The sequence below is a fragment of the Sarcophilus harrisii genome, chromosome 2, assembly GCF_902635505.1.
Source record: "Sarcophilus harrisii chromosome 2, mSarHar1.11, whole genome shotgun sequence".
Classification (NCBI taxonomy): Eukaryota; Metazoa; Chordata; class Mammalia; order Dasyuromorphia; family Dasyuridae; genus Sarcophilus; species Sarcophilus harrisii.
Genome location: NC_045427.1, coordinates 434,240,868 through 434,265,427, shown reverse-complemented (window position 1 = coordinate 434,265,427; position 24,560 = coordinate 434,240,868). Strand labels below are relative to the sequence as shown.

General features: G+C 46.1%; 1 protein-coding gene across 2 annotated transcripts in view; it reads left to right on the top strand.

Annotated features, from left to right (window-relative positions):
* The window catches only part of HM13 (histocompatibility minor 13), a 35,419-nt gene extending 11,283 nt beyond the window's left edge, over positions 1-24,136 (top strand). Inside the window, exons 4-13 of one of the 2 annotated variants that reach the window (XM_031954137.1) lie at positions 6,575-6,663; positions 7,628-7,713; positions 7,844-7,969; positions 8,534-8,591; positions 9,957-10,040; positions 11,075-11,111; positions 12,789-12,891; positions 14,384-14,469; positions 18,600-18,794; positions 19,890-24,136. In XM_031954137.1, the coding sequence (XP_031809997.1) occupies positions 6,575-6,663; positions 7,628-7,713; positions 7,844-7,969; positions 8,534-8,591; positions 9,957-10,040; positions 11,075-11,111; positions 12,789-12,891; positions 14,384-14,469; positions 18,600-18,750 (820 nt within the window). In that variant the 3' untranslated portion in view covers positions 18,751-18,794; positions 19,890-24,136. The remainder of the gene's footprint in view (positions 1-6,574; positions 6,664-7,627; positions 7,714-7,843; positions 7,970-8,533; positions 8,592-9,956; positions 10,041-11,074; positions 11,112-12,788; positions 12,892-14,383; positions 14,470-18,599; positions 18,795-19,889) is intronic. The other variant, XM_031954138.1, reaches the window with a different exon arrangement.
* The last annotated feature ends 424 nt before the right edge of the window (positions 24,137-24,560 follow it).

The window sequence follows — 24,560 nt, the reverse complement described above, 5'->3', positions numbered from 1 at the left end:
CCAGCTGCCCTCAGTTTTCTGGAAAACCTTGTGTTCCATCTTTCTGGACCCAAGTTCCCTTACCTGTAAAACAAGTGTAAAATTTCTGCCCTGCCCTCCCATTTATGTTGTGAGGCCCAAGTGACATCATGGGACAGAAAACATAAAGGACCACAAGAACATAAGTTACTCTTATTTTTGGGGGGAAATTTTACCTACAGTTGCATCAGTATAGAGAAACTTCCTCCCCCAGTAATTCAGAGAGTTGATTCACTGCTGACTCCAAATCTTGGAGTCACATGAAGCCACTTGCCTTTAGTTACCTAGCCAGTATGTGTCAAAAGTAGAGCACAAAAGCTAGGCTTTCCTAACTGCAAGATTGACCCCATCTCCCCTGCTGCAACCTTTTGATATTTCAAAGCTCTCCTCAGAAGTGCTCAAGTATTAGGAGCCCTGTGTCAGGAAATACTGCCCATGGCATACCTTGAGGTACCCATTTCAACTCAGAATTTCTGTTCCCTCTTCTCTCCGAAGCTTTGCCTTACAGATTTGTAATGAAAAAAAATAGATGGTGAACTTTCAGATATTGTAGAATGTGAGTTGTGCTGCTACTATTAGTAATAACGAAAAATCAAACATAGCCCTTCCCAAACAGGCATTCGGCTTTATCAGAGAGCAGAGCCAGTATCCTACTTGGGAGGAATTGTGGAGCCTTCCAAGGGATTTGTTTTGAAGGAGTGTCCCGTCCACTCCATCTGTTTTTGGACACTCAGAAGTTTCAGTGATGCTAAAAGCAATAGACTTTTATTGCAGGTTCATTTTATTCATGAAAAGGAAGGATAAGGCTTCACTTGAGATAGCCTAAGCCATGGAAGAGAAGAGAGGTCCAAGACAAAGGATCCATCTAGATCTATTCATCAGAAACAGATAATACCAGGTGAGAGCCATTAGTGGGAAAAACGCATTGCCATAAGGACAAAATATCTTTGCCATGAGCACCTAAGGGACTACTAGATCTTGGATAAGTTAATCTTCAGCTTATAGCAGGAAAAAGGAGGGACCTAATGATCCCACCACACCTGGTACCCCAGCCCTAGGTTCTCTTCTCTTCTCTCAGTTCACAACAGGACAACAGATTTGAGCCCAGATTTTATAGAAGGAGTAGAGACTCTCACATATATCTGATTACTTCCCTATCTCTGATGTCACAGTCACAAGAAGCCAATTTGTGAGCTTGTATTGAGGAAGTATATGAAGTTTTTGGCATGTAAAGTTCCAGGAGTCGAAGATTGCAGAAACAGAAAAGGAATGCCAGGTCGGAGCTTAGAACAGAGATAGCTTATTGATAAGCTCAGCCTGAACTAGACAGATTTTTCTGACTGCTGGCCCTCAGCTGACTCAATCGTGTCATAGGCTGCTATGCACAATTGGACACTGAGGCCTTGATGACCAAGTGGACTTGCCATAGAGACTAGCTATTCTTTAGCGTCTTTTGCTAGTAAAGTATTTGTTCTTTGCCATGGGGAATTGTGACACAATATGAGAGCCCTTTGTAGACTCCAGCTGGCATATATGATTACAACTGTCAATTTCCTATAATTCTGGAACACATAGTGAAAACTGATGGTAGCCTGCCACACATCTGAGAATCATGGTTGTAAAAGTCTGGAAGCAAATCCCACAATAAGGGTGAATTCCCACTTTTGAAACACTGAGTCCTGCCCTCTTGGATTTAGGATTTATGGCCGCCTTTTCTTAATTGGTTCCAGGCACAAGAAGAAGGTAGGGAAATTTTTTTTGAAGTATTAGCAAACCTGGTCATGTTTGGAGGGAAAGGTTCTCTAGAACACCTACCCCAATACTGTTGGAAAGACATAACTTATTATAACAAATTCCTAGAAATAAACTCCCTAACTCTGACGCACACCAAGGCCTTATTTGTCATTAGCATGTTTCCGAGAGACCTTTTGTCATCCTTGACTCGGGGCCATGTGTTGCATTTGCCTATTTGCTGAACATTAGGTCTACAAATTCTTTAATCCAATATTGATTCCTGACAAAAACAGTACAGAATTGCCTGTCCATGTACTATATCTTTTCACTATCCAACGGATATCATAGACCTATGATTGGCTAAGTAGGAAAACTATTCTTTTCAAGGGAGGGAATATAATGAGCTTTTTCATTTTCAGAAGAGTCCTACCATCATCCTCATAAGGCCATTCCTCTCTAAACCTCATTGTTCCTATCTAAAGCATCTAGGATTAATTCATTATTCAGAGGTGACCTTCAAAACCATCATTTTGGCTTTCATGAGCATCAATAAGCAGGCAACTGATGGTTTCCCCTACTGGATTTTCCCACGTCAGCAATCCCTGCCACTACTTTGGTCCCCTGTTTCCTTAAGCCTCTGTTTGGGTATGTAAGGATAAATCTGCTAAGAGTTATGTGGAAGTTAGCATATAGTACTAGGATCATAAGCTACTTTAATACCTAGAAAATTGATGGTCATGTGCCTAAAAGGAAGATACTTGTAGATGCAGAAAAGAATCCTCAGAAAACAAAATCATTCTATGGGTTCTAGACTGTGAGATACCTAACAATCTCCTCCTTTTCCTGTTTTTAATTTGCAGTACTTTGTCATTGCTTTAGTTCACCATCCCTTTGCTCAAATTAGATGAAGAATTCTGAGACTGTCAACCCTTAAGCATTTGAACTTGAGCTTTTTCCTTAAATCTCCAGCCTAATAGACACTCTGTTGTATGAATTGTGTGTTTTAATATCAACCTGCACAGCACTCCTGCTCTGCCTGATGTGTCATGCAGCTAATCCTGCACACTGGCATTGGAGCTTAAGCTCTCAAAGGCTCTCCCAAGCTACAAAGTTGTCAGCCTCCAGCTGGTACTTAGGGTAAACAGTGCCTGAGCACCTGCTTAATTGCATTCAAAACTAACACTCCTCAGAACCCCAAGCAGGGAGAGAGAGATGGAATGACAGGCAGAATCCCAAGTGGTTTTGAGAGGCTAGAGCACTGGATTGAATCTAATAGGGATAATAAGGAGATAAATCAAGGTCTTCTGGCCCTAGATGTGGGAGACATAGAAAAAAAGGATGTTCAGAGAAGAATCTAAGGATTTTAGTGGCCTGCAAGCTCAATATGAAGCAGCAGTGTGATATGTCAAGTATAAAAAGCTATTGCAATGTTGGGCTGCAATAAGAGAAAAAAGTGTCCAAAAATAGGGAGTGCCAGACCCATTGACCTCACCCTTCATCAAACCTCATCTGGAGTATTAGGTTCAGTTCTGAGTGCCAGACTTTAGGAAGAACATTAATAAATAACCCAGAGAATTTTTTAAAAAGGGCATCCAGGGGGGCAAAGAGCCCTGAGTCCATGTCATGTGGATCAGCTGAAGGAAGTAGGCTTAAACATGCCTGAAGAAAAGAAAACTCAGAGGGAGCATGAAGGCTACTTAAGCCTTTGAAGGTCGGTCATATAGAGGAAGAATTACATTTGTTCTGTTTGACTGCAGAGGGCAAAACCAGGAGCACTGGGAAGAAATGGCAAAGAGGTGATTTCATAGCAAATGTCCAAAAACACTTTCTAACAATTAGAGCCATCCAAAAGTGGAATAACTTGGCCTCCAGAGCAGTGGTTCTCAAAATAAGGTTTAGGGAGTCTTTCTCAGGCTCCCTTTCAGAGGTAGCAGAGGGGTGGTGAAGTCAAAACTTTTCATACTACTAAGACCTTAATTTCTAATGTTGTAAATATTGAGAGATTTAAGCCACAAATTCAAAAGTTGTTTTGGGACCCTTGATAATTTTTAAGAGTATAAAGGGGTCCTGAGACCAGAAAATTTGAGAGCAACTGCCCTAGAAGTATTAGGTTACCTTCCTTGGAGGTCATCTGACCAAGGCTAAAGGACCACTTAGGGAATTTTTCTTAGTTGGGACTCTGTTAGCATATGTCTTAGATCAGATGGCCACTGAGATCCTTCTAATTCCTTAATTTTGTGATTCTGTAACACTAACCAAAATTTATTAAGCACTTAACTGTACATTTGTCAAACATTAGACATGAAATAGCCAAATCATTAAAGGTTTTGGGTCTTCTGAGTCTTCCCAGCTTTTGTGTAATGGATATGTATGGTTAACCCTGGTTTCTGCTCTGGGTACCCTTAAAATTATTTGGACACTCTTCTCTGTCTCTTTAGCAAGCACATTTCAAAAAGATACTTCCATGTCCACACAAAAATCTCACAACAAAATATAAACACTTTTTGAAAGCAAAGCCTTTTGTTCCCAGTTTGAAAACATTTAAGTTATTACCACATCAGGTTTATACCTTTCTCAAGTGAGGCATTTCTAAGTGAACTTGCCTGAATGGGGAAAGTCAGCTAAAGTCTGAGAACTCTCATCCTCAGAGCACTCTGTGCCTCTGTGCTCCTGGCTGACAGCTAAGCATTGAGATTCCTTGTGTAGGAAAGATGTCAGCAGCCATCTAATCCAAATCATACACACAAGGTGCCTCCACTGGTCCATTTTCACATCTGTGTGAACATCTTTAAGAAGAAGGCCTTCTCTATTAGTACAAAGGGACTTATGTATCATCCTCCCCTGTCTCTCCAGAAGAACTTCATACAAACTTATGTGAGGCTCTGCATAACTGCACAGTCTCAAAAGGACTTCCAAACCATTCTTTCAAAAGCATAGCACTTTTGTGAAGAGGAATGAAGAACTACCTCCCTATATCAGAGTTCTCTCAGTTAGCTGCCCTGCGAGAACAGGTGCTTGCAGGTGGCAGCTCTGGGGTGATGCTGCTCTGTAGAGCAGATCAGAACCAAGGAGGGGTCTATTTCTCAGAATCAAGGAGTTAAAAGAGCGAGCTCAGGTTGGGCCAGGGAACCTCATACTGCTTCTAGCCCCCTCAGGACAAAATAAATAAAAGAAGAGCTGCCGGGAATTAAAAGAAATCATAACATCTAGTACTAGAACTTCCTCTCCACCAAACATTTAGACTTTAGTACAGATGACTAGTAAAAAAGGACTTAAAGGAGAGAAGCCCACACTAGAGCCAAAGCTGTGGAAGATCCAGCATACCCAGGGGTGGCAACATCTTCATGTCTCATTCCAGCCACCACCAGCTCTGGCTCTGGGAGAGAATTTCAGTCTTCATCATCACGATCCTGGGACAGGGGAATCAGGCCCTCGAGAGGTGGCCACCCATGCTTCCCACGTCTCTGTAACAAATGATGATGAAACATGTACATTTGCAAAATATCACCTTGTCCACCTAGACAGAGTTCTCACAAAAATGGAAAACTGGTCAAGATGCTCAAAGCACTGGATTTAATTTCAAGATAACCTAGGCCAGGGAATAATGGCAAAAACTATCCGGATCACAGCTGGACCATTGCCTCTGGAGGAGCAGATAAATGCACCCCAGCCCCAGGTGAGGGTGTATTTGAAGATCTTCAGTGAGATGGACAATCCTCCACCAAAAGAAAAAGTATGTTACCAGGGAAAAAAAAAAAAAAAAAAAAACTTGAAGCCCTAAGGGGAATTCATTGCCTAAGCCTCACATATGGATTACCAGTTTTCAGAGGATTAGAAATTGACAAAGTAATCTGCTAAATAGAAACTAATCTGTCCTTTGACTCAGATCCTGCATATGTACCAAGGTTTGGAATCTAGACTTGAGGTGCAGGCTTGACTCCACACCATTTCTTAGAAATCCCAGATGCCTCCCTGACCTTCTGTTTCTTTTGTAAAATGAATACAGTAATTATAGTACCTGCAATGAGAAAAACATTTTGAAAGATTATGGAAATATGTTGCTACTCCTGAAAAACCAGCCTCCTGGCAATGAATTACAAAAGCGCTTGTGTTTCCTTGGAAGCAGTAATCAGTAATGTCTTCCTCACATCTGGGAAACTTATACAGTAACAGTTCTGTGAGGGTCCCATTTATAAATAAGGACAATGAGATAAGGGGCAAGAACTGTGCACCTTTGAGTAGTACTCTGCAGTTTGCAAAATTTGTTGTGGATCTCATAGCAGATAAGCTCAACTGGTAATGTAATCTTCATTTTACAGGTGAAGAAACTCAGGTCTAGATAAGGGTGGTCATTCTAGCAAGGCCACATAACTAATAAATGGCAGGTTTGGAACCTAACCGTAAGCCCCTTGACTCCTGGAAGTTTTCTGCTGCTGCAGGGGAAGATTCCAAATTCTAGCACTGAACTCTAAGTGTGGGGGGCCTAGATGAGATGCAAACAGGTGTGACCAATGAAACTTTGCTCACCTTATCCGGGCAGCATGTTGTACTCACTCTCCATGTGCCCATGGACAAATCACGTTATACTAATGAGCCTCAGTTTCTTTGTCTATAAAATGAGTGGAACTGATTCAATTCTGTCTAAGAGCCTTCCTACTTTTAAATCCCATGAATTTGTAACTCCAAGACTGCTATGCTTTCTATTGGCCTAGAACTCAACCAGGGATTCACCAAATTGGGAAGATCCCCAGGATCTCCTGTACCCTAGGCCAGTGCTCTCTGGTTGTGCTTGTTTTGATGTGAGTTCTATTTTCTCTTCCAGCCCTATCATGAACAAGTTCTTCCCAGCAAATTTCCCCAACAAGCAGTATCAGCTACTCTTCACACAAGGCTCCGGGGAGAATAAGGAAGGTACATCCTTAAGACAATATCTCTGTGGGACTCTAAAGAGATTGCCTTTATTATTTCTTTTTCCCTTCTTTTTCTATCTCTGAGAATCTTCTGAAGCTTTTGGGCCACTGTGTTTTAAGCACTCTACCTCCTTTCAGCTCTGATTTCTGACTTGGGGTCAGACTGTGCCCTGAGAACTATCGTCTTGCTTGCCCAGCCTCTGAGGGGCCACGGTCTTGCCCTCTGGAATAGCTGACATTTACTAAACCCATTCCTGTTTATTAGAATTAGAATAATAAAGGTCAGAGTCCCTGCTCTTTGAGGGCAGACTCTGTTGGCTTAGCATATGGAAGGGACAAATGCTTCCTAATTCATTGCTGGATGAGTGGTTGATTCTAGGAAGGTCACTTTCCTTGGTTTCTTTCTATGGTTAATGACTGGACCACCTTGGCCTCAGTAGTGCTTGGTTCACACCCCTCTGATACATTCATTTTGGAATACGGATATGATAGCTATATCTTATCTATTTTTTATTCCCAAATAAGATTTGAGTTTCATGACAGTGCAACAATCATCCAATCTTATCTAGAACTTAACTCTCTAGTGTCTGGCACAGACCTCTAAATGCCTTGTAAATGCTTAATAAATTTTGGTTGAATTAAATTTTTCTTCCTATTTTTTTTATTCCTGGCCTTCTTATTCTCTTCCTCTGCCTTCACCTTAGAACTGTCAGAAATTTGCTTGATCCTGTAGATTATATCTCAGGAGAAAGAAGTTTTGTCCCCTACTTAATAAGAATGGCTAATCCTTAAAAGGACCCAATTTCTTAGCAAGCATTGCTTCTTCCTTAGTAAGATTGAGGCCCTGTAGACCTTATTATATCTCCTGTTTCCCATAAATGCCTGAAGTTCACAAACATAGACTCCAAGGAAAGGCTTGGACATGACAATCTTTTTCCTCCCTTCCCCCACCCTTGTTTCTGTAGAAATTGTCAATTATGAGTTTGACAGCAAGGATCTCGTGTGCCTGACCCTGAGCAGTATCATCGGTGTTTGGTATCTGCTAAGGAAGGTGAGGGGAGGCAGGGGATGGTCCTGGATTGTGGCAACATCCCCTTTGCCGGATGGATGGGAGGGGGGAAGGGGGAAGATGCCAGCTGTTCACCTCTTGGGTTGGGTGGGGATACATTTTTCTCCAACAGCACTGGATTGCCAACAACCTCTTTGGCCTGGCCTTCTCCCTCAACGGAGTGGAGCTCCTGCATCTCAATAATGTCAGCACAGGCTGCATCCTGCTCGGAGGCCTCTTTGTCTATGACATCTTCTGGGTGAGCTGCCCCCTTCCTGGGCTTCCTGGGATGAATGGGCTGCAGGAGGCAGGCTGAAGTCCCCTCCGCTCTTCCTACTTCTGGAAAGCTTGGTCCCTGTTCCACAGAAAACGATGTCAGAGAAAGTTCGTACTGGGAAGAACCTTAGGACCTTAGACATCATTTGTGTAAATAAAAGAAGAGCTTGTTCTAGGTGCCCTCTGAGGCCCCTTCCTCTTTAGATCTAGGTTCTCATTTAGCTTAACCTAACTTACAGAGGGAGAAACAGTGGATCAGAGAGGACAAGTGTGACCTTTCCAGGTTCACAGCTAATCATCGTCAGAGCCATGACTCAAAGTAAGGCCCTCTAACACCCAATCCAGAGCTCTGTTCCACCACTATAGGTTCTGAAAGTCAGGGTAATAATGCTAGTTAAGTGTCCTAAGCAAGGTCTGGTGGGGCAGAGGATGGAGACGAATTTCTGGGAAGTCCCAGCTCCTTTCTGATGCCAAAGTCCCTTAGTTAAATGGGGTTTATAGGAACTTTCCTCCTCGTTTCATTCTTCTGAGTCTCTCTTACTCCTAGGTTTTTGGCACCAATGTGATGGTAACTGTGGCCAAGTCCTTTGAGGCACCAATAAAACGTGAGTAAATCCCTGTCCAAAGAACTTCCCATATCCCCTGGACCTTGTTCTCTTTAGTGACAAGTAACATTCTCAGGACTAAATTAGGAACCCAGCCCAGCTCTGACACTAATAACACCTCACTAGGCTACAGTTGCTTATATTTTCCAAAGTACTTTTCTATGCATTATCTCATTTTATCCTTCTCTGTTAGGAAGACAGGATAAGGCTTATCCCCATTTTTGTTGATATGTAAATGGAGACCTATTTGAAAGTAGAACCTCCCTTATCCTGTACATGTGCAATTGATTTAAAATAAAAAAAACCAAATGGAGAGGGGGCAAATATAATATTATTAGGGGAGGAAATATAGACAATGGTATAGCAGTGGCACTGGTTGGAAATGGGCACAAGCTAGGGAAAGGCTGGAACTATTTAGGCCCAGAGCTCATGCTCTGAGAGCTGTCCAAGGTATAGGCCCTTAACAGCCAGTCTCAAGATCTAGTACTTCAGAGTGCCAATGTCCTTTCTTTAGACATGTCTAGGTAAAACTGTGCATGTCACGGATTTTAAGGATTTTAAGATTATAGGATCTTAGGTTATAGGGGTAGAAAGAAGCTTAGAGGTCATCTAGCCCACCTACCCCCATGACAACTGCTACTAAAAATATTAATAATTCAAATTTATGTGGCACTTTTTCAAGAAGTTTTTCACAGTATCCCTGTAAAATGAGTTATGCAGCTAGAATTATACTCATTTGAAGAAGGGATCTCAGAGTTCATCCAGTTCAATAAGATTTTTAATAAATTAATAAACTGAGGCTGAGAAATTAATATAATAGTAATGGTGATGATAACTAACATTTGTAGAGAGTTTTAAGATTTACAAAGCCCATATATGTTATTTCTTATAATTCCTGTAACAGTCCTCTGAAGTGTTGTTATTCTCCCCATTTTATATATGAGGAAATTGAGGCAAAAAGAAGATTAATTGATTTGCCTAGGGTCATGTAGCTAGTAAAAATATAAGGCTGGATGTGAACTTGGCCCTTCCCAACTTCGTTACATGCTACAGTGACACCTACCTACTCCAAGTCATGGTCCTCTGACTTCAATTCCAATGTTCTTTCCATGTCACCATGCTACCTCTAAAAGAAAGGAGAAAACTGGGGCTCAGACAAGCAAAATACTTTGACCAAGATGGCATAGCTGGGGTGTGAATTCAAAGTTCTTGATTCCTTGGTTAGGAACTCTTCCTTTTTCTCAAAGTTGTTTGAACTAATCAAACATGGGAACTCCATCATGATTGTATTTGACCTGCTCTTTCCTTGGGGGTGTACATAATTAATAGTTAAGGCCCTTCCCCCTCCTCCGTTTTTTCCTCCAGTGGTTTTCCCCCAAGACCTGCTGGAAAAGGGATTGGAGGCAGACAACTTTGCCATGCTGGGACTGGGAGACATCGTCATTCCAGGTAACACTTGTGCTTTGGGGGTGATTAACAGTCAGTAGTAAGAGAAGAGCCTGTCCTGAGAGAGAGGAAACAGAAACAATCTCTCCCACCAGCCCCACCTTTTTCCTATTCTATTGCTCCTGACAAAACACTTTTACCTCTAATATCTTCATATTTATGTGTATTTTGGGGAAGAGGTTAAGTGGTGCTTTTATCTACATTTGGCACATGAGAAAACTGAGACCCAAAGAAAGTAAACAATTTGGCTCGGTGGCTAATGTTGGAGTTGGGACTCAGGCCCCAAGACAAGCCATCCCGTCTCTAGGGTAAAAGTTTTCGGGGCTGGGACCCCCAAGCAGTCATGGTGGGAAGATGCCCTTAGAAAGTTCTTCCTCTGCATTAGACGAGTACCTGCCAGAACGGGGCTCCAGAAAGGCCAAGTCCGCTTCTCCAAGGGCCCACCGGACTGGAATCTGAGACCACTGCCCAGATGTGCTTGCAGCCAGCCCCGGGCCCCTGCGTGCCAGGCCCTGAGCAGGTGCTGACCCTGAGCTCCTGAGTGCTGCAGGGGGTGCCCCTGGCCGCCGGACAGGCTGCCCTGGGGGGCCGGGCCCAGGGGGGAGGAGGGAGCCTTGCCTGGGAAGAGAGGAGACCGCCTCTTTGTGGCTCTGCCGCGTCAGAGCCCCTTCCAGCCCAACGGCCTCAGGAAAGAAGAAGGCTGGTGGTTATCATCCAAAAGAGGAAACCCACATGGGGAAGCAGCTGCCCAGAGTCCACTAGTGAATGAGAAAGGGACCGGCTTATTCTCACAGCCAGTGCTTCTTGTCGGTGGCCACCAGGTGGCGCCGTCTCCACATGCAGTGTTTGAGAATTCTGGTCTCTGCACAGTCTAAGAAGCGCCCCATGTGCCTGGCAGGCCTCTTTGGATGGTTTGTTGAAGGGTGCCTAAGGAGGTGGTAGCCACGGTGCTCAGGGAGCTTAAGGTAGTGTGAGGGGTGGGCCCTGCCTCCCACGTGGTCCCCCCAGCCCCTCTGACTCTCCTTCTCTTTCCTTAGGCATCTTCATTGCCCTGCTTCTGCGTTTTGACATCAGGTGAGCCCAGAGATTCAGGCAGAGGAGAGAACCGAGGTTTTCTGAGCCAAAGCTAGCTCCAGGCCCTTTCCGCTCACTTCTAGCGTCAGAGCGCTCTTCTCACCCCCGTCCTGAGAGAAAGCGCCTGAGCTGTAGGCAGTGGGGACGCAGGCAGCCCTGAGCCAGCTTAGGCTTAGTCAGAAGAAACTGAGATACTCTGTGTTCCAGCTTCCTCTTCAGACAGAGGTAAAAGCTGAGGCAAGAAGAGGGGAAGTGGTTGTCACCTAGACCAGACTGACAACCCTGTTCTCCGGTCTCCCAGCCCAGTGGCTTTGTCCTCAGGATGGGAGACAAGGGTTAATTTGGGTGGCCAAAGACCTGGATCTAGAGAATCAGGAGAAGACTCCTGGAGGTCTTCCCCAACCTTGACCATCCAGGGCCACATTGTGGGCCAAGGCTAAATCTTGGTGTTGACAGGGAGATAGGAAAAAAGATTGGGTCATAAAAGGAGACATGAAACTCGGTGATAAATAAAGTCCTTTAACATCAAGTGACCATTTTAAAATCACTTTATACAGAGCATTATGTTCAGTGGTGAAGAAGTTTGAGTTTATATAAGACACAGGTCCAGCCTTTCTGGAGCCATAGCCATGGGAATTCAGTTCAGCAGACATTTAATAAGTATCTTTCATAAAGCCCCCTGCTCTTTAACTGGAATGTCTAAAATAATGGGTTTTGAAGCAGCCAACATAAGAGACTCAGAATTCCATTCATATCTGTGTTGGACAGTAACCACCTTGCCATTTATGGGCTAGAACTAAACTCGGCTCAATTCATTGCAACAAAAATTATCTATGCATCTGACACATACACATCACCTTGTTTGACCCTGAAGATACAAGAAGAAACAAAGAATATTCCCTGCCCTCATAGAACTCACAGTGTAGGAGGACAAAACTAAGACACAGCACAACATGGCAAATGTACAGGAGAGATTCTATCAGAGATATGAAAGACTGGAGGCAAAATTTACAATAACCAGAGGAGTAAAGTTCACCAAAGAAAGGGCAGCTTAACTGGACCTCAGAGAATGGGATTTCAGTAGCCAGAAATGGAACAAGGATGGTCCAGAAATAGGAAGAAGAGTAAAGACAGGCCAAGGAAAACATGGAATGACGGGGAAAGGGAAAGACAACACATCAATTTAATTGGAGGTCAACATGAAGGGGAGTAGTGGGAAATGAGACTTGAAAGAAGTTTGTATAGGGTATCAAATGCCAGCCTTCCAAGAGTTTGGCCTTTACCCAGTAGACACTAAAGAATTAGGGAAGGATTTGGGGGGAGGAAAGAGGGGAAGGGCATGCAGGAGGGAAGAAGTATTTTTAGAGCTGGACTCTTAAGAGAATGACACAGGCATAGTCAATAGGACAACTTGTCGGGAAACAATCAGAAGGTTATGATAATCCAAGGATTTAGTTAAGAAGGACCCTGCACAAAGGTGGAAGTCATCGAGATGAAGAAGAGTGGGGCAGGTGCTTAAAATTTCTTGGGGGCAGGGAGATAGCTTCCAAGGCAAAGAGCTCTGATTTTGTGCTTCCCAGCTTCTAAGACCTCTGAAAGTATGAGAACCAAAGAGTCATTGAAGGGAATAGAATCAGGAAGTCCTAATACATCTCTCCCCCTTCGCTCACCCTGCAGCCTGAAGAAGAACACGCACACCTACTTCTACACCAGCTTCGTGGCCTACATCTTTGGCCTGGGTCTTACTATCTTCATTATGCACGTCTTCAAACATGCCCAGGTAAGTTGGAGAGCTAAACGGTGAGAGTAGGCCAGGAGCCGAATCCTAACAGCCACCCACCCATCTCTTCTCCACCCTAACCCTCTCTGCTCCTGTTCTGCCCTCAGTCCCTTGCTGGGATGGCCCTGTAAGAGAAACAGTAGGACGTGACAAAAAGAGCACTGGACTTGGAGCATGAAGTCCTGGGGGGAGACCTTCCTCTCTCACGTATCTTGAATGGGTCACTTAACTTCTTGGCATCTCAGTTTCCTTATTTGTAAGATGGGGATAATGATACGCCATCTATCTCAAGGATTGTTAGGAAGAACATTCTTTGTAAACCTCAACGCTGCAAAGAAACATCAATGACTAATTTTTAAATCTGAAAGAGAATTGGGGGAGGAATAACAGGAGTTGCCAGCAGATGGCACTCCTCACTCTGGCAATCTCTTCCGTGGGTAAGCCCTGTTGCAGAGTCATGATCCTGTAGATTGGTACACGTCCCTTTTGAATAAAACATCTTCTCTGTGTCTATTTTGATCCTTCCTAACTTGGGGGAGAAAGGGAATGGGGGCAATGGAAAGGATGCTGGATTTAGAGTCAGAAGACCTGGGTTCAACTGTGACTCCACTACTTTTGACCTGTTAGACATTGATCAAGTCATTTCCTTTTTGGGAGCCTCAGTTTCTTACATCCAGTGAGAATATTGGACCGATTCTTTCTTATGTATCCTCTAATCCTTAAATACGTGACTATAAATGTTTTCATTTTACAGAGGAGGAAACTGAGGCTCAAGGGTATAGGAAAATTACTTCCCAGAAGTCACATAAGTCTGTCAGAGCCATTACTGTACCCAGGTCTCCCACCTCTAGAATTGGCACACAAACCACTCCCCTCAATAGTTATTTTCTAATTTTGGATAAATTTTGCAGTGCTATTTCTAGAGAGGATACAGAGAAAGATTTTCCCTTTGCAGGGAAGATTTATTATTTCCCATCACCAGCCCCTGGCATTGCTGTCTGGATGCATATCTCTAGGAAGTTGTCCAGGGTCCAAGCAAATAGAGCATAGATCTTTGAGCTGGAAAATACCTTCAAGGTACCCTGACCAGTGGTCATTCTACAGATGAGGAAACTGAGGCCCAGAGAGGGAAATGAACTTAATTCTCCAAATGTCTAGAGATTTCATTAATAGAGAAAAAAAGCATGGTTTTGTAGGTGTTCCCAAAGGGAGGGAAAGCTTTATAATGTTTTATAGTTTTCAAAGCACTTTCCCAAAAACATGTCTTCTAGGTAGGGATGCAGTATTATTCCCACTGAAGAGATGGGTAAACTAATTGACTGGCCCATGGTCAAGTAGTTAGCATCAGAGCCAGCCTAAGCTAGATTTCTAAACATGGCTCGTGGTCCCTCATTCATGCAAGGCTCTCCCCCAGTTCTTAGGGAAAACCCTCTATTTCCCAGCACAGCCTCCTGGAGCTGATAAAACTCTGTGCTTTCCCCCACCCCCGCAGCCGGCATTGCTCTATCTGGTCCCTGCCTGCATTGGTTTCCCCCTGCTGGTGGCGCTGGCAAAGGGAGAAGTCACGGAGATGTTCAGGTAAGGGGTGGGCCCAGCCTACCATTCCCACAGCACACAAGGCCCCGGGCATGTTCACAGGTGCAGCCAATGGGCCCCGGGGGGATGCAGAGGTTGTGGGCTGGGGGAGAGAACTATGGTGGAGTGTTTGTACACGTCTCCAAGGAAACCACTCCCTGGCATTTTTTGCCAGTACATGGGAACTTATCTGTGGGTTCTGGTGGTAGTTTTGCTCTGGACCCAGCCCTCCCATCCCCCAGCTGGTTGGAATGGCAGTTAGCTGAACTAGGGCACATCATGGAAGGGGGGCAGGGAAAGAGAGACACAATTCTGAGAATCAAGCAGGGGCATCCCTACAAGATTTGGGCCACCTTCTTCTCTAGGTAGCTACTGTGCTCTTGTAGTACATCCAGCACACAGCATCTCTGATACAGTGAGTCTTCTGACTCCCGCCCGTCTAAGACTAAAATACATAGAACTTCTGCCACCAGGACAGAGTGTGAGACTGGCTGGAAGTGTCTTGAGAGAGCTCTGTTCTAAGCCCTTCCAAGGGCTAGGTGGGCTAGAGAAAGACCTGAATTCAAATCTCACTTCTGATATTAGCTGTGTAAACTTGGGCCTCTAGCCTCATTTTTCTCATCTGTAAAAATAAGAGGTTTCAGCTACTTGGCCTCCTAGATCCCTTCAGACTTTAAATCTATGATCCTCTGACCCTCCTTCAATAAATGCTATTGACAGACCTGTTCCCCAGGGAAGCAGTAGCAGCAGCATTAGACTGGAAGTCAGGAGACCTGGGTGCTGCTGTGTGTCCTTTATCAAAGTCCTTTTCCTCTCTGGACTCCCATTTTCTCCTTTGTAAAATGATAGGGTTGACTTAGTGGTCTCTGAGGGCAGTTCTGGTTCTCATGTTCTTTATTTTGTGTCCTGATCCTTTGTCCTAGTCTATATTTTAGGATCTGTTCTAGGGCTACCATTCTCTGAACCATGTTCTGTACTTCCTCCCATATCCAATGCTCTGTTATTCTAGGTCTCTCTGAGTAGATGATCCCTATGGGGAAAAAAAATAACTAGAAAGCAGATTCAGATCCCATTTCTCCCCCCAGATTCCAGCTACGAGGCAAGGGTCTATACCTGGCAGCTGCACACCTACATAAGGAGTGGGAAGGCTAAATAAACTCTGGGAAGACTGTCCAGGCTGGTGCTGTTCCCAGGACCACAGGCTAGAGACACACTGTCCCAGGGTGGAACCACACCCATCCACCCATAGGCTCTGCATATCTTACAGGGCCACAAATGTCTTCCTCTAGGCTTGGCCTCTGGAATGAAGGAAGACTTAATTCTAGGAAAAACCTCCAGGAGAAAATTCCCGTCTTCCCCAGTTTCTTATTAAGTAGTAGGGCAGAAGTAGAGTAATTTAGAGGGTGGGATCTTCTCTTAGAAAAGACAGAAAATCAGGGATCTGTCAGATCTTTTTCTGTGATTGAGACTAGGTGTCCTGCCTAGGCTAGACTAGATTGTGGTTCTTAGATCTTCCTACTCCCAGCTTGGGTACCTTAGGTTGATCACCTTCCCTCTCGACTTCCCCAATGTTCTTCTCTGTAAAATGAAGGTACTGGGCCAGATGACGTCCCAGGTCCCTACTAGCTCCGATAAGCTATGCTATGTTCCAAGGTCTATAGCCTATTCCTCTCAGTTCCTGACTTTTTGTGGTTTTATACATCCTGACTTATGAACAACCCAAATTGGTAACAGTACATAAATTAATCTCCTGTGCCCTTCCCTTTATTGAGGGCCACATGTCCTACCCTCAGCATAGTCCTGCCTCTTGCTGGTGTGACTCCCTCAGTGTCTGCCCCAGAGAGCTGTTCCCTTCCCACCCCACCCCCTATCCTTCAGCCTTATAAAGAGATGGCAGGTGGGCAGCTCTGCACCCCCAGGGACCCTCAAAATAACTCATCATGGGCAGCTGCCACCCAGGGGGGTCAGACATGGCCCATCCCTCCCCCAGCACCACCACCCGCATCCCTCCAGGTTATTGGCCAGGCCTTCACCCTGTCCCTTCCCCACCTGCTCAGCCTTTGATGTTTCTCTGGGAACCCAGTGCTGCAGGCACCGATCGTCCCGGTCCTGGCCTTCCTGTGCACCTGGGCGCCCTGAGCCGTGCTGCTGACACACCCGTGACTCATCCCACCCCCGCGCCACCCTCCCTCCCTCCCCGGAAGCCAGCAGGGCTCACGGTCACAGCCCCGTGTCTCCTGGTGGGGTGAAGGGGAAAGGGCCAGACCCCGGGGCTGGGAGAAACAGGGCCATATTGATTCCCTCTTCTCGGGCCTCCCACATCCCATCCCTTGTATGACAAGCCCTGGCATCCTCCTGGGATTTGGTTCCATTCCAAGCCCCCACCCCCTCCTGATGGCAGGCAGGTGCTGGGAGTTGTGGAGGCCAGGGCCTCACTGAGGACAGACAGACAGCCCAAGTTCATAAGAGACAAGGTCAGTCAAAAAAGCAGCAGGCTGTAGTGGAGGGTGGCACCGGCTTTGGACCATGGTTTCATAGAGCATATTAATATCAGTAGCTTATGTTTCCATGGCATTGTAAGATTATGTAGTGCTTTTTATCACAACCCTCATTGGTAGAGAAAACATGGTCATTATTATTATTGATGATGGTCAACTCCCATTTTTGCAAAATTAAAATTAATGTAGAGCTGGAATTTTAGTCCAAGTCCCTCATTTTACAGAGGAGATGGGGAAGCTAAAAAGGTTCAATCTCTTAAATCAGCAGTGTTTTTAATATACTCCCATGCTATCATCAGCACTAACTCCTGGCTTCAAAGAACCTGGTATGGAGTCCTTGCTCTGCCCCTGCCCACCCCCTGTGAAACAAAAGCAGCTGGCAGTTCAACAAATAATGCTCTGGGCCTAGAGGAAGGAAGACCCAAGTTCAAATCCAGCCTCAGACACTTGGCAGCTTAATGTGGTCTCAGGCAAGTTACTTAACCTCTGCCTGCCCCAGTTTGCTTATCTCTGATATGGGGACAATAATAGCACCTACTTCCCAGGGTTTAGTAGGGATCAAATTCAATAGATAAAATATATCTTAGGTCCTTTGAAAACTTAAGGCTCTAAATAAAGAGTTGCCATTCTTGAGCTTGTCATCCATCATCACTTCCCCTCTCAGGACCTTGTCTTCCTTTCTATAAAAATGTAGATATAAGATCTCTGAGATCCTTTGCAATTCTTGATTCTCTGCTAAGACAGCTCATTTCTAGTGCTGTTTAGATCCTCGTGGGATAGGAGGGGGAGAGAAAGCCAGGGAGTAGGGAAAATGGAGACCATGGACAGCAGGTGCTTAAGTTAGAAGTCCCCCCACACACACACACCTCTTAGGATCTCACTCATAGGAATTACATAAGACTATTTTCCAGCAGGGCGTGCACATGTGCGTGCGCGCGTGCACACACACACACACACACGAATCTTGCTTAGTTCTTCCCCAGTCCCCAGGGGCCTGAGTAATGTAGTGGAAGATCAACAGATTTGAAGTTAAGACCATCTGAACTTCAGTTTCCTCATTTTGAAGCATAAAAGCTGTACTGAAAATTCTCTAAGGTCCCATCAGATTGAAATCTTTTAACCCTCTCCCACTGCCCAAAAATCTTCTTAGAGCCCATGACTGTGGTGGTCCCCATGCTTCTCGGCCCGTTGTCAGGCTGTTAATGACATGCAGCAGCTCCAGAGGCTGGCTTTCCACCTGCGGCTATGTCTTGAGGAAGCAGGCAGTACCTGCAGCCTTTTGAAAGGAAACTGAGTAGAAAAGCAAAATTATTCTGCCTTTCTCTCAAAATCCTTTCCTGTCACTCCTTGGTCTCTTCCTGCTTCTATTCTCTCCTTCCTCAACTCCTTACCCCCACCCCACCCCCCATCCCTTTTTTGAAAAGTCTCCCTTGGCTCTTCTCCTGAATTTTGGTCCCAGCTTTGCCACTGACTTGCTATATGACTTTGGGCAAATCCCTTCCTTTCTCCGGGCCTGTTTCCCCATCTATAAAACAAAGGGGTTGGACTTGAATGGTCACTAAGATCCTTTACAACTCTAAGATTCTGTGATTCCTCCTCTTTTCCCTCCCTTCTTCCTCTCTGTCTTTCCTGCAGCTATGAATCTTCTGCTGAAATCTTGCCACACACTCCGCGGCTTACCCACTTCCCCACTGTCTCGGGCTCACCCGCCAGCCTTGCGGATTCCATGCAACAGAAAGCGGCCTGCCCCCGCCGCCGCCGGCCACACAGCCCCAGCGCCCTGTAGCCCCCAGCGTCCTTTCTCCCCCCGTTTCCCCTCTGCTCTGTCAGGTAGGGCATCCCATTCTCTGCCTTCCTTTCCCCTTTCTCCCTCAAGTCGGCCGACGCCACCCCCAGCCCTACCCCCTTTGGCTCCTCATTCCTTTCTCTCTGGGGCACCAGTTAGTGGTGACTTGTCCAATTTCAACCTTAGAGACAGCCTTGATCCCAGGAGGAGCAGGTCTTTCCCTTCCTTTGCCTCGTCCATAACCCTAGATTCTAACCTGAGCCTCTCTTCATCTTTCTGGTGAGCCGGCCATCTTGAACTGGGCAAACCCCTCTCTAGGGACCTCTGAACAACTTGCAGACCTTAGTTCCTCCCATAGGGCAGGTGGGAAGGGGGCTGTAGTAGAGTCGTTCTCCACATTGGAGAGATGGCTGATCCAAAGTGAGGTAATCACACAGATCTGGGGAGCAAGAGGTAGGAGTCCCATACCCTGTGGGGGGGGGGGGGGGAGGAGGGTTGGTGTTTACCATTGTACCCCTGGGATGAAGGGAGAGAAATTTATGTCACCCCAGGCAGCATCAAGCCAAGGGTTAGGCACAACTGTGAGTCTGCTTGATCTGGAGTTGTCTGAGCTCTATTTGCTGCCAAAGAGAATTGAGGGGGTGAAGTTGTAGGGGACATGGCAGCGTGAAGAGCACTGCACTTGGAGTCAGAGACCTGAGCTCTCCTTGCTCTGCCACTTATTAGCAATATGACCTCAGGCAAGTTATTTAACCACTAGCCTCAGTTTGCCCCATCTATAAAATGAGGGGATAAGACTAGGTAAGCTTACCCCCTCTAAAATTCCTTCCAGCCCTAAATCGTGTGACTATGGAAACAAACATGGAGGAAGTGAGACTCAACTTTAGACTGGGCCGGGGTAGGGGGGAAGGGAAGGAGGGGAGTCCATGAACCTGGTCCTTTCTATGCTGTGTTTGAGACCAGAGCCAGGGATGTCTCCTGCTAAGCAGGAGAGGGGTCAGGGCTGCCAAGTGTGAAACCAGAAGAAAGGAGGCTCAGACCCAGCCCTGGTGAAAAAGCCTGTTCTTGGGGAGAGTGGGAAGACGGCGGTGGCCTTTTCTGATCCAACATTTCTCCCCTCCCCTCTCTCCGGCCTCCAGCTACGAGGAGACAAACGAGAAAGAGAAGGAGTCAGCCAGTGAGTGCAAAGAAGGAGCACCGCCATCATCATCATCATCATCCTCTGAGACGGAAAAGAAGGAGCAGTAAGGGTGGGCTTGGAGCCAGGTGGAGTGGGGGGGGGCTCCTGCCGCCAGGGCAAGAGCTAGGGGAGAGACAATGGCCCTGCAGAACCGGGCGGTGATGCTCCGGCTTAGGCTGCCCTGCTGGGGCCAGGCCTCTCCTCTCCCTTCTCCTTCCCAAGCCCAGTCCTGGATTTTTCTCTTTGTTTCTGGTTGTGTACTTCCTGCGTGCTCCCTCCCCAGCACTGGGCAAAGAAACCCCAACTACCTTTTGTGGGGAGGGTGACAGGGGTGGTGAGAGGGCCTGGTTTTTAAATTTTTTGTATTACCGTGAACTCCCCTCTCTCTCACATTAAAAGTCTGTGTCAAGTGAAAGTGAGGACAAGGGAGCAGTCTCTGTCTCCACTTCGCCCTAGGCATTGGGAAGAGACATCAGAGGTGGAAGCCTCTTGACCCCCCAACGCCTGGTTTCTCTTGAACCCCTGCTGGGTGCTGATTTATATTGCTCTTTTCTGGGAGCTTAGGAGGCAGCCCTACCTCTGGACAAGCTCAGACCCAGGAAATGGCCCCCATTTCTTTCCCTGGCCCAGAGCAGCCTTCCCTTCCTCCTTCGTGCACAAAATTCGAGGCAGAGAGTATCCAAAAGGTATACGAAAATGTGGTTTAGTCTGTAGAGGGATTCCAGGTAGCAGCAGAATTTCCTGCCAGCCTGCCTTCCCTTGAGATAGAGCCCAGCAAGCCTCCTCCAGCCTCTCTCTTTTCTTTTCCAACTATGTTGAGGTAAAGGTGGGAAGATGGGCTGGAGGGAACTAGGCCGAATTAGCTCAGAGTGTATATTTGGTGTACAACCTTCCTTCCATTACACATTAAGAAAGAAAAGGCGAGAGGACAGGCCTAATTTGCCTTGTGAAAGACCCACTTTTTAGCTCCAGGCCCTAGAACCTGGACTAGCTTCATTTGGAGATGGGAAGTTGTGTCTAGTCAGAAGGTGTATCTAGTCAGAGGGGCTTGGATACATGATCCATTATTCCCTAAACACCTTCCCTTTTTCATACCGTCCTCTTCTAACTCTGAATCCCAGGAGGGTTTGGAGGGGTTGGGGGCCATGATTGCCATCATAGGAAGAAGGGTATATATTTATCTGGGAAATTGCAGAGTTGAAGGTATCAGCTCAATACAAAAAGGAATTTGAGCTGTTTCAGGAAAAAAAAAAAAAAAGTGACTGCTGGCTGTCTTTGAAGGGAATGAGCAAGCTCCTAGGTAGTAGAGGTGTTCAGGTGGGACTCAAGTGACCACTTGGGAATACTGTGAAGGACTTTCCTGCTTAAATAGGGGTGGGATTAGAGATCTCTCCTACTAGTCTCTGATTTTGTGAATCTTCCAAACTAAGCAGGGCTCCTCTTTAGTCATAACGCCCCATTCACTTAGCCATGACTAAGAAGCCCAAGGTCTTGAGTTGATGAGTTTTGCTTTGAACTAAGGCCTCAAACTTTGACCTTGGACAGCTACCTTTTGAGAGGGAGCTCTTGGATAAATGAGAGGTTTTGGATGAAAATAGCTTATCCCCACTATTAGAAAAGTAATACCTCAGTCTGCCCTCCAGGTGACAAATCAGAATCTTTCACAATGAATACATTCTTTTATAGTACATGCTGCCCTCATTGGGACCCACAGCCACTCTGATTTTCTCAGATAGAAACCAGGGAACCCCAGCTGGACCCCAGACAAGGACTACCCTACCCCAACCAAGGCCATAAACACATATTGTCCTTGGAAGTCAGGGATCCCACTTGACATTAGCTCAGCTCTGCTCTGCCCTGCCCACCTTGCAGCTGGGTGCTGATTTGGAGATGACTCAGAAACAGTCAGTGTATCATAGGGTTTGCTTCCTGAACAGCAAGGAAGGAGGAGCTATCGCTGGGTGGGGATGGTCCTCAGGTCCCTCAGCCCCAGGCACCAACCACAGGGCCTGAGAAAGTGCCTGGCCCTGGAGAAGGTGTCCAAGGAGGCTAGTGAGAGCACACATCCAAGTGTTTGGAAGGTATCGAATTAAGGTTGGGCCTTTGGACTTCTGGATTTCAATAATAGGATTTAAAGCCTCAAGGATGGACCTCAGAGATGACCTAGTAATTAGGTTTCTAAGAGAAAGTTAGGAAATGTTCCAGAGAGAAAATAGGACTTTAGGATCACAATGAATAAGTGGAAAAATCTTCTGTTACCCAATTCTCTCCTGTACCACCCAACTCCCTTGAGCCAAATAGCCAGTCCCCTTTCTGTCACCATTTCTCTGCTGAGAGAATGAGAGGAATTCTTGCCACTGCCAAGGTCAGAGTATTTTCCTGTGCCTCTGAAAAGATCTCAAAGACCTTAAGCAGTGAGGAAGGAGTTGTCTCCCCCTTCCCATACAAAAGTAAAAGGACCTACTCTAGAGTCTCCAGAATTTCACTCCCATCTTTCCTTTCCCTAAAACCTCACAGTTTATAAAGGCAACAAATGAGGCTTTGAGATCTTCTCTTGCCTCTCTCCCTTACCCCTCACAATCCACCCCCACCCCTCACAAACTAAGTGTACGTATACACACACACACACACAGATTCAAAGCTGATCATCTGAAGTCCTTACTAGGTTCCCTTAGGTCAGCAACTCTCATCCCAGCACTCAAAAGAGAGGAAAGGTGGGAAAAGGAATTTAGCCAAAAAGCTGAGCCTGTGTCCCTAAGGACTTGGGAGAAGGAAATCCAACAGCTGCTGGTATACTGATGGTAAAGAGCAGTTCTTGGAGGATTGGCACTGAAAATGTGGATTCCATGGATGGGGGTGAGGAGCTCTCGATGTGGAACATGGGGGAGCCCATACTTACTTTATTTTTATTCTCCTTCCTGGCCTGACCTCTTCCCAATTGAGGTGACACTAGCTGATCCTTCAGGATCATCATACCTTAGGATTATAACCAACAGATCCAGAACAAGACCTCAAAGATAGCAAAAAGGAGACCCTGAGTTGTATCTGTGAAACCTGGATGAAATAATGATTGGGAGGGATCCTGTATGATAGTCTGTGAATTCTGGGGAAGTTGCCTCCAGAGGAGTACTAGGTCAAGTGACTGGTTTGTGAGTTGCAGATATGGGGGTACCCAGGAGGGACCCAGAGGCGTCACTTAGGAATCCTATAGTATTAAGCCAGCCCCTGGAGCAGGGCCTTTTTCTGTTTGTATGCCCAGTACCTAGTACATAGTAGGTGTTTTACATGCTGACTGTACTACATTTCCTCTGCCCACCAGCCCTCCTAACGTCTATGACCAGAACTTCACTGGGCTTTGGGAGCCTGGAATGGTGTAAGATCATTTGACTGAGTCAGAAACCTGGGGTCAGTCTGACAAGCGTTTTTTGAATGTCTGCCATGTGCCAAGCACTGTTTTAGACCCTAGCAGTACAAATACAACAACTAAACAGTCCTTGCCTTCTAGGAGCAGCTCTTCTCCTGGATTCATGACCTAGTTTGTGACAAAGTCACTTGCCCTCTCTGGGCCTCAGATTCTTTGTCCATAAAGTCGGAGGGTTGGACTAGTTGGTCTCTGAGGTCCCTGCCAACCCTGGCCCCTACCCACGACCATCCTGTTGGTTCGTGCCAAGTTGAAGGATCTGTTGGCTAGGAATGACAAACTGTGGAGTGAGAGGAACAACGTTAACACTGGGCTCCTCTCTCCAAGGCGGTAGATAAGAAAAGAAGCCAGACCCCCAACAAATCCCCAGCCTCCATTCCCCACCCCCACTCCATCAGCAGCCCCCCAAGATCCCTCAGTCTGCCAGAACAAACATTCAGCAGAGAGTGTTTGCTGCCTTGGCAGCTTGGCCTGGCTCTGGCTGTCCATCCACAAAAGCCGTATTGAAACAGCTCTGCCCCACGCCGGCTGCGGCTGCTCTAAGCGGCGCCTCGCATTCTGCCATCTAATGACCCCTTGCAGCCTCCCCCAGATGTTTTCTATGACTTCCAGCCCAGCTTCCAGCGGGCCTGTCCGCAGGAACAAGGGAGGCCACTTTAATTCTAATTAAATACCTCCAGCTAAGCAAACAGTGTGGAGCAGGGCAGGCCAGGCCCAGCCTGGAAGCCCAGCCCACAGAGTCTCTGAGTCTAGACTCCAGATGTGATTTCACCAGCCTCCAATGTCCCATGGAAAAATGACACTCAGGCCAGGAAGGGCCATAAACGCAGAGGAAGATGGGAAGGGAAGGGGGGAAGGCTGGAGAGAGGAGCCATGACCTAGAGCAGCAAGCTTCGGATGCTGAGTGGCCTTTTAAAGTTCTCTTTTAGAGCACCAGGCCTAGGGATGGGATACAGATTATAGGGGATCTAAGCAGCCCCATCTCTATTAGCTCCTCAGGTCCTAGGATACATTTGGGATAAAGGTTATTTTTAGGAATGTTCAGCCATAACTTCCCCTTATTACTCCACTCTATGGCAGTCTGAGTCAAGGAAAAAGGTCATGACACTGCCTTCTGATAGCCCTGTGTAAATGCCTTAACATCTCTGGGCCTCCTCATTTTCCTTTTCTCTGATATAGGAATAAGACTTGTCTAGTCTCCCTTATAAG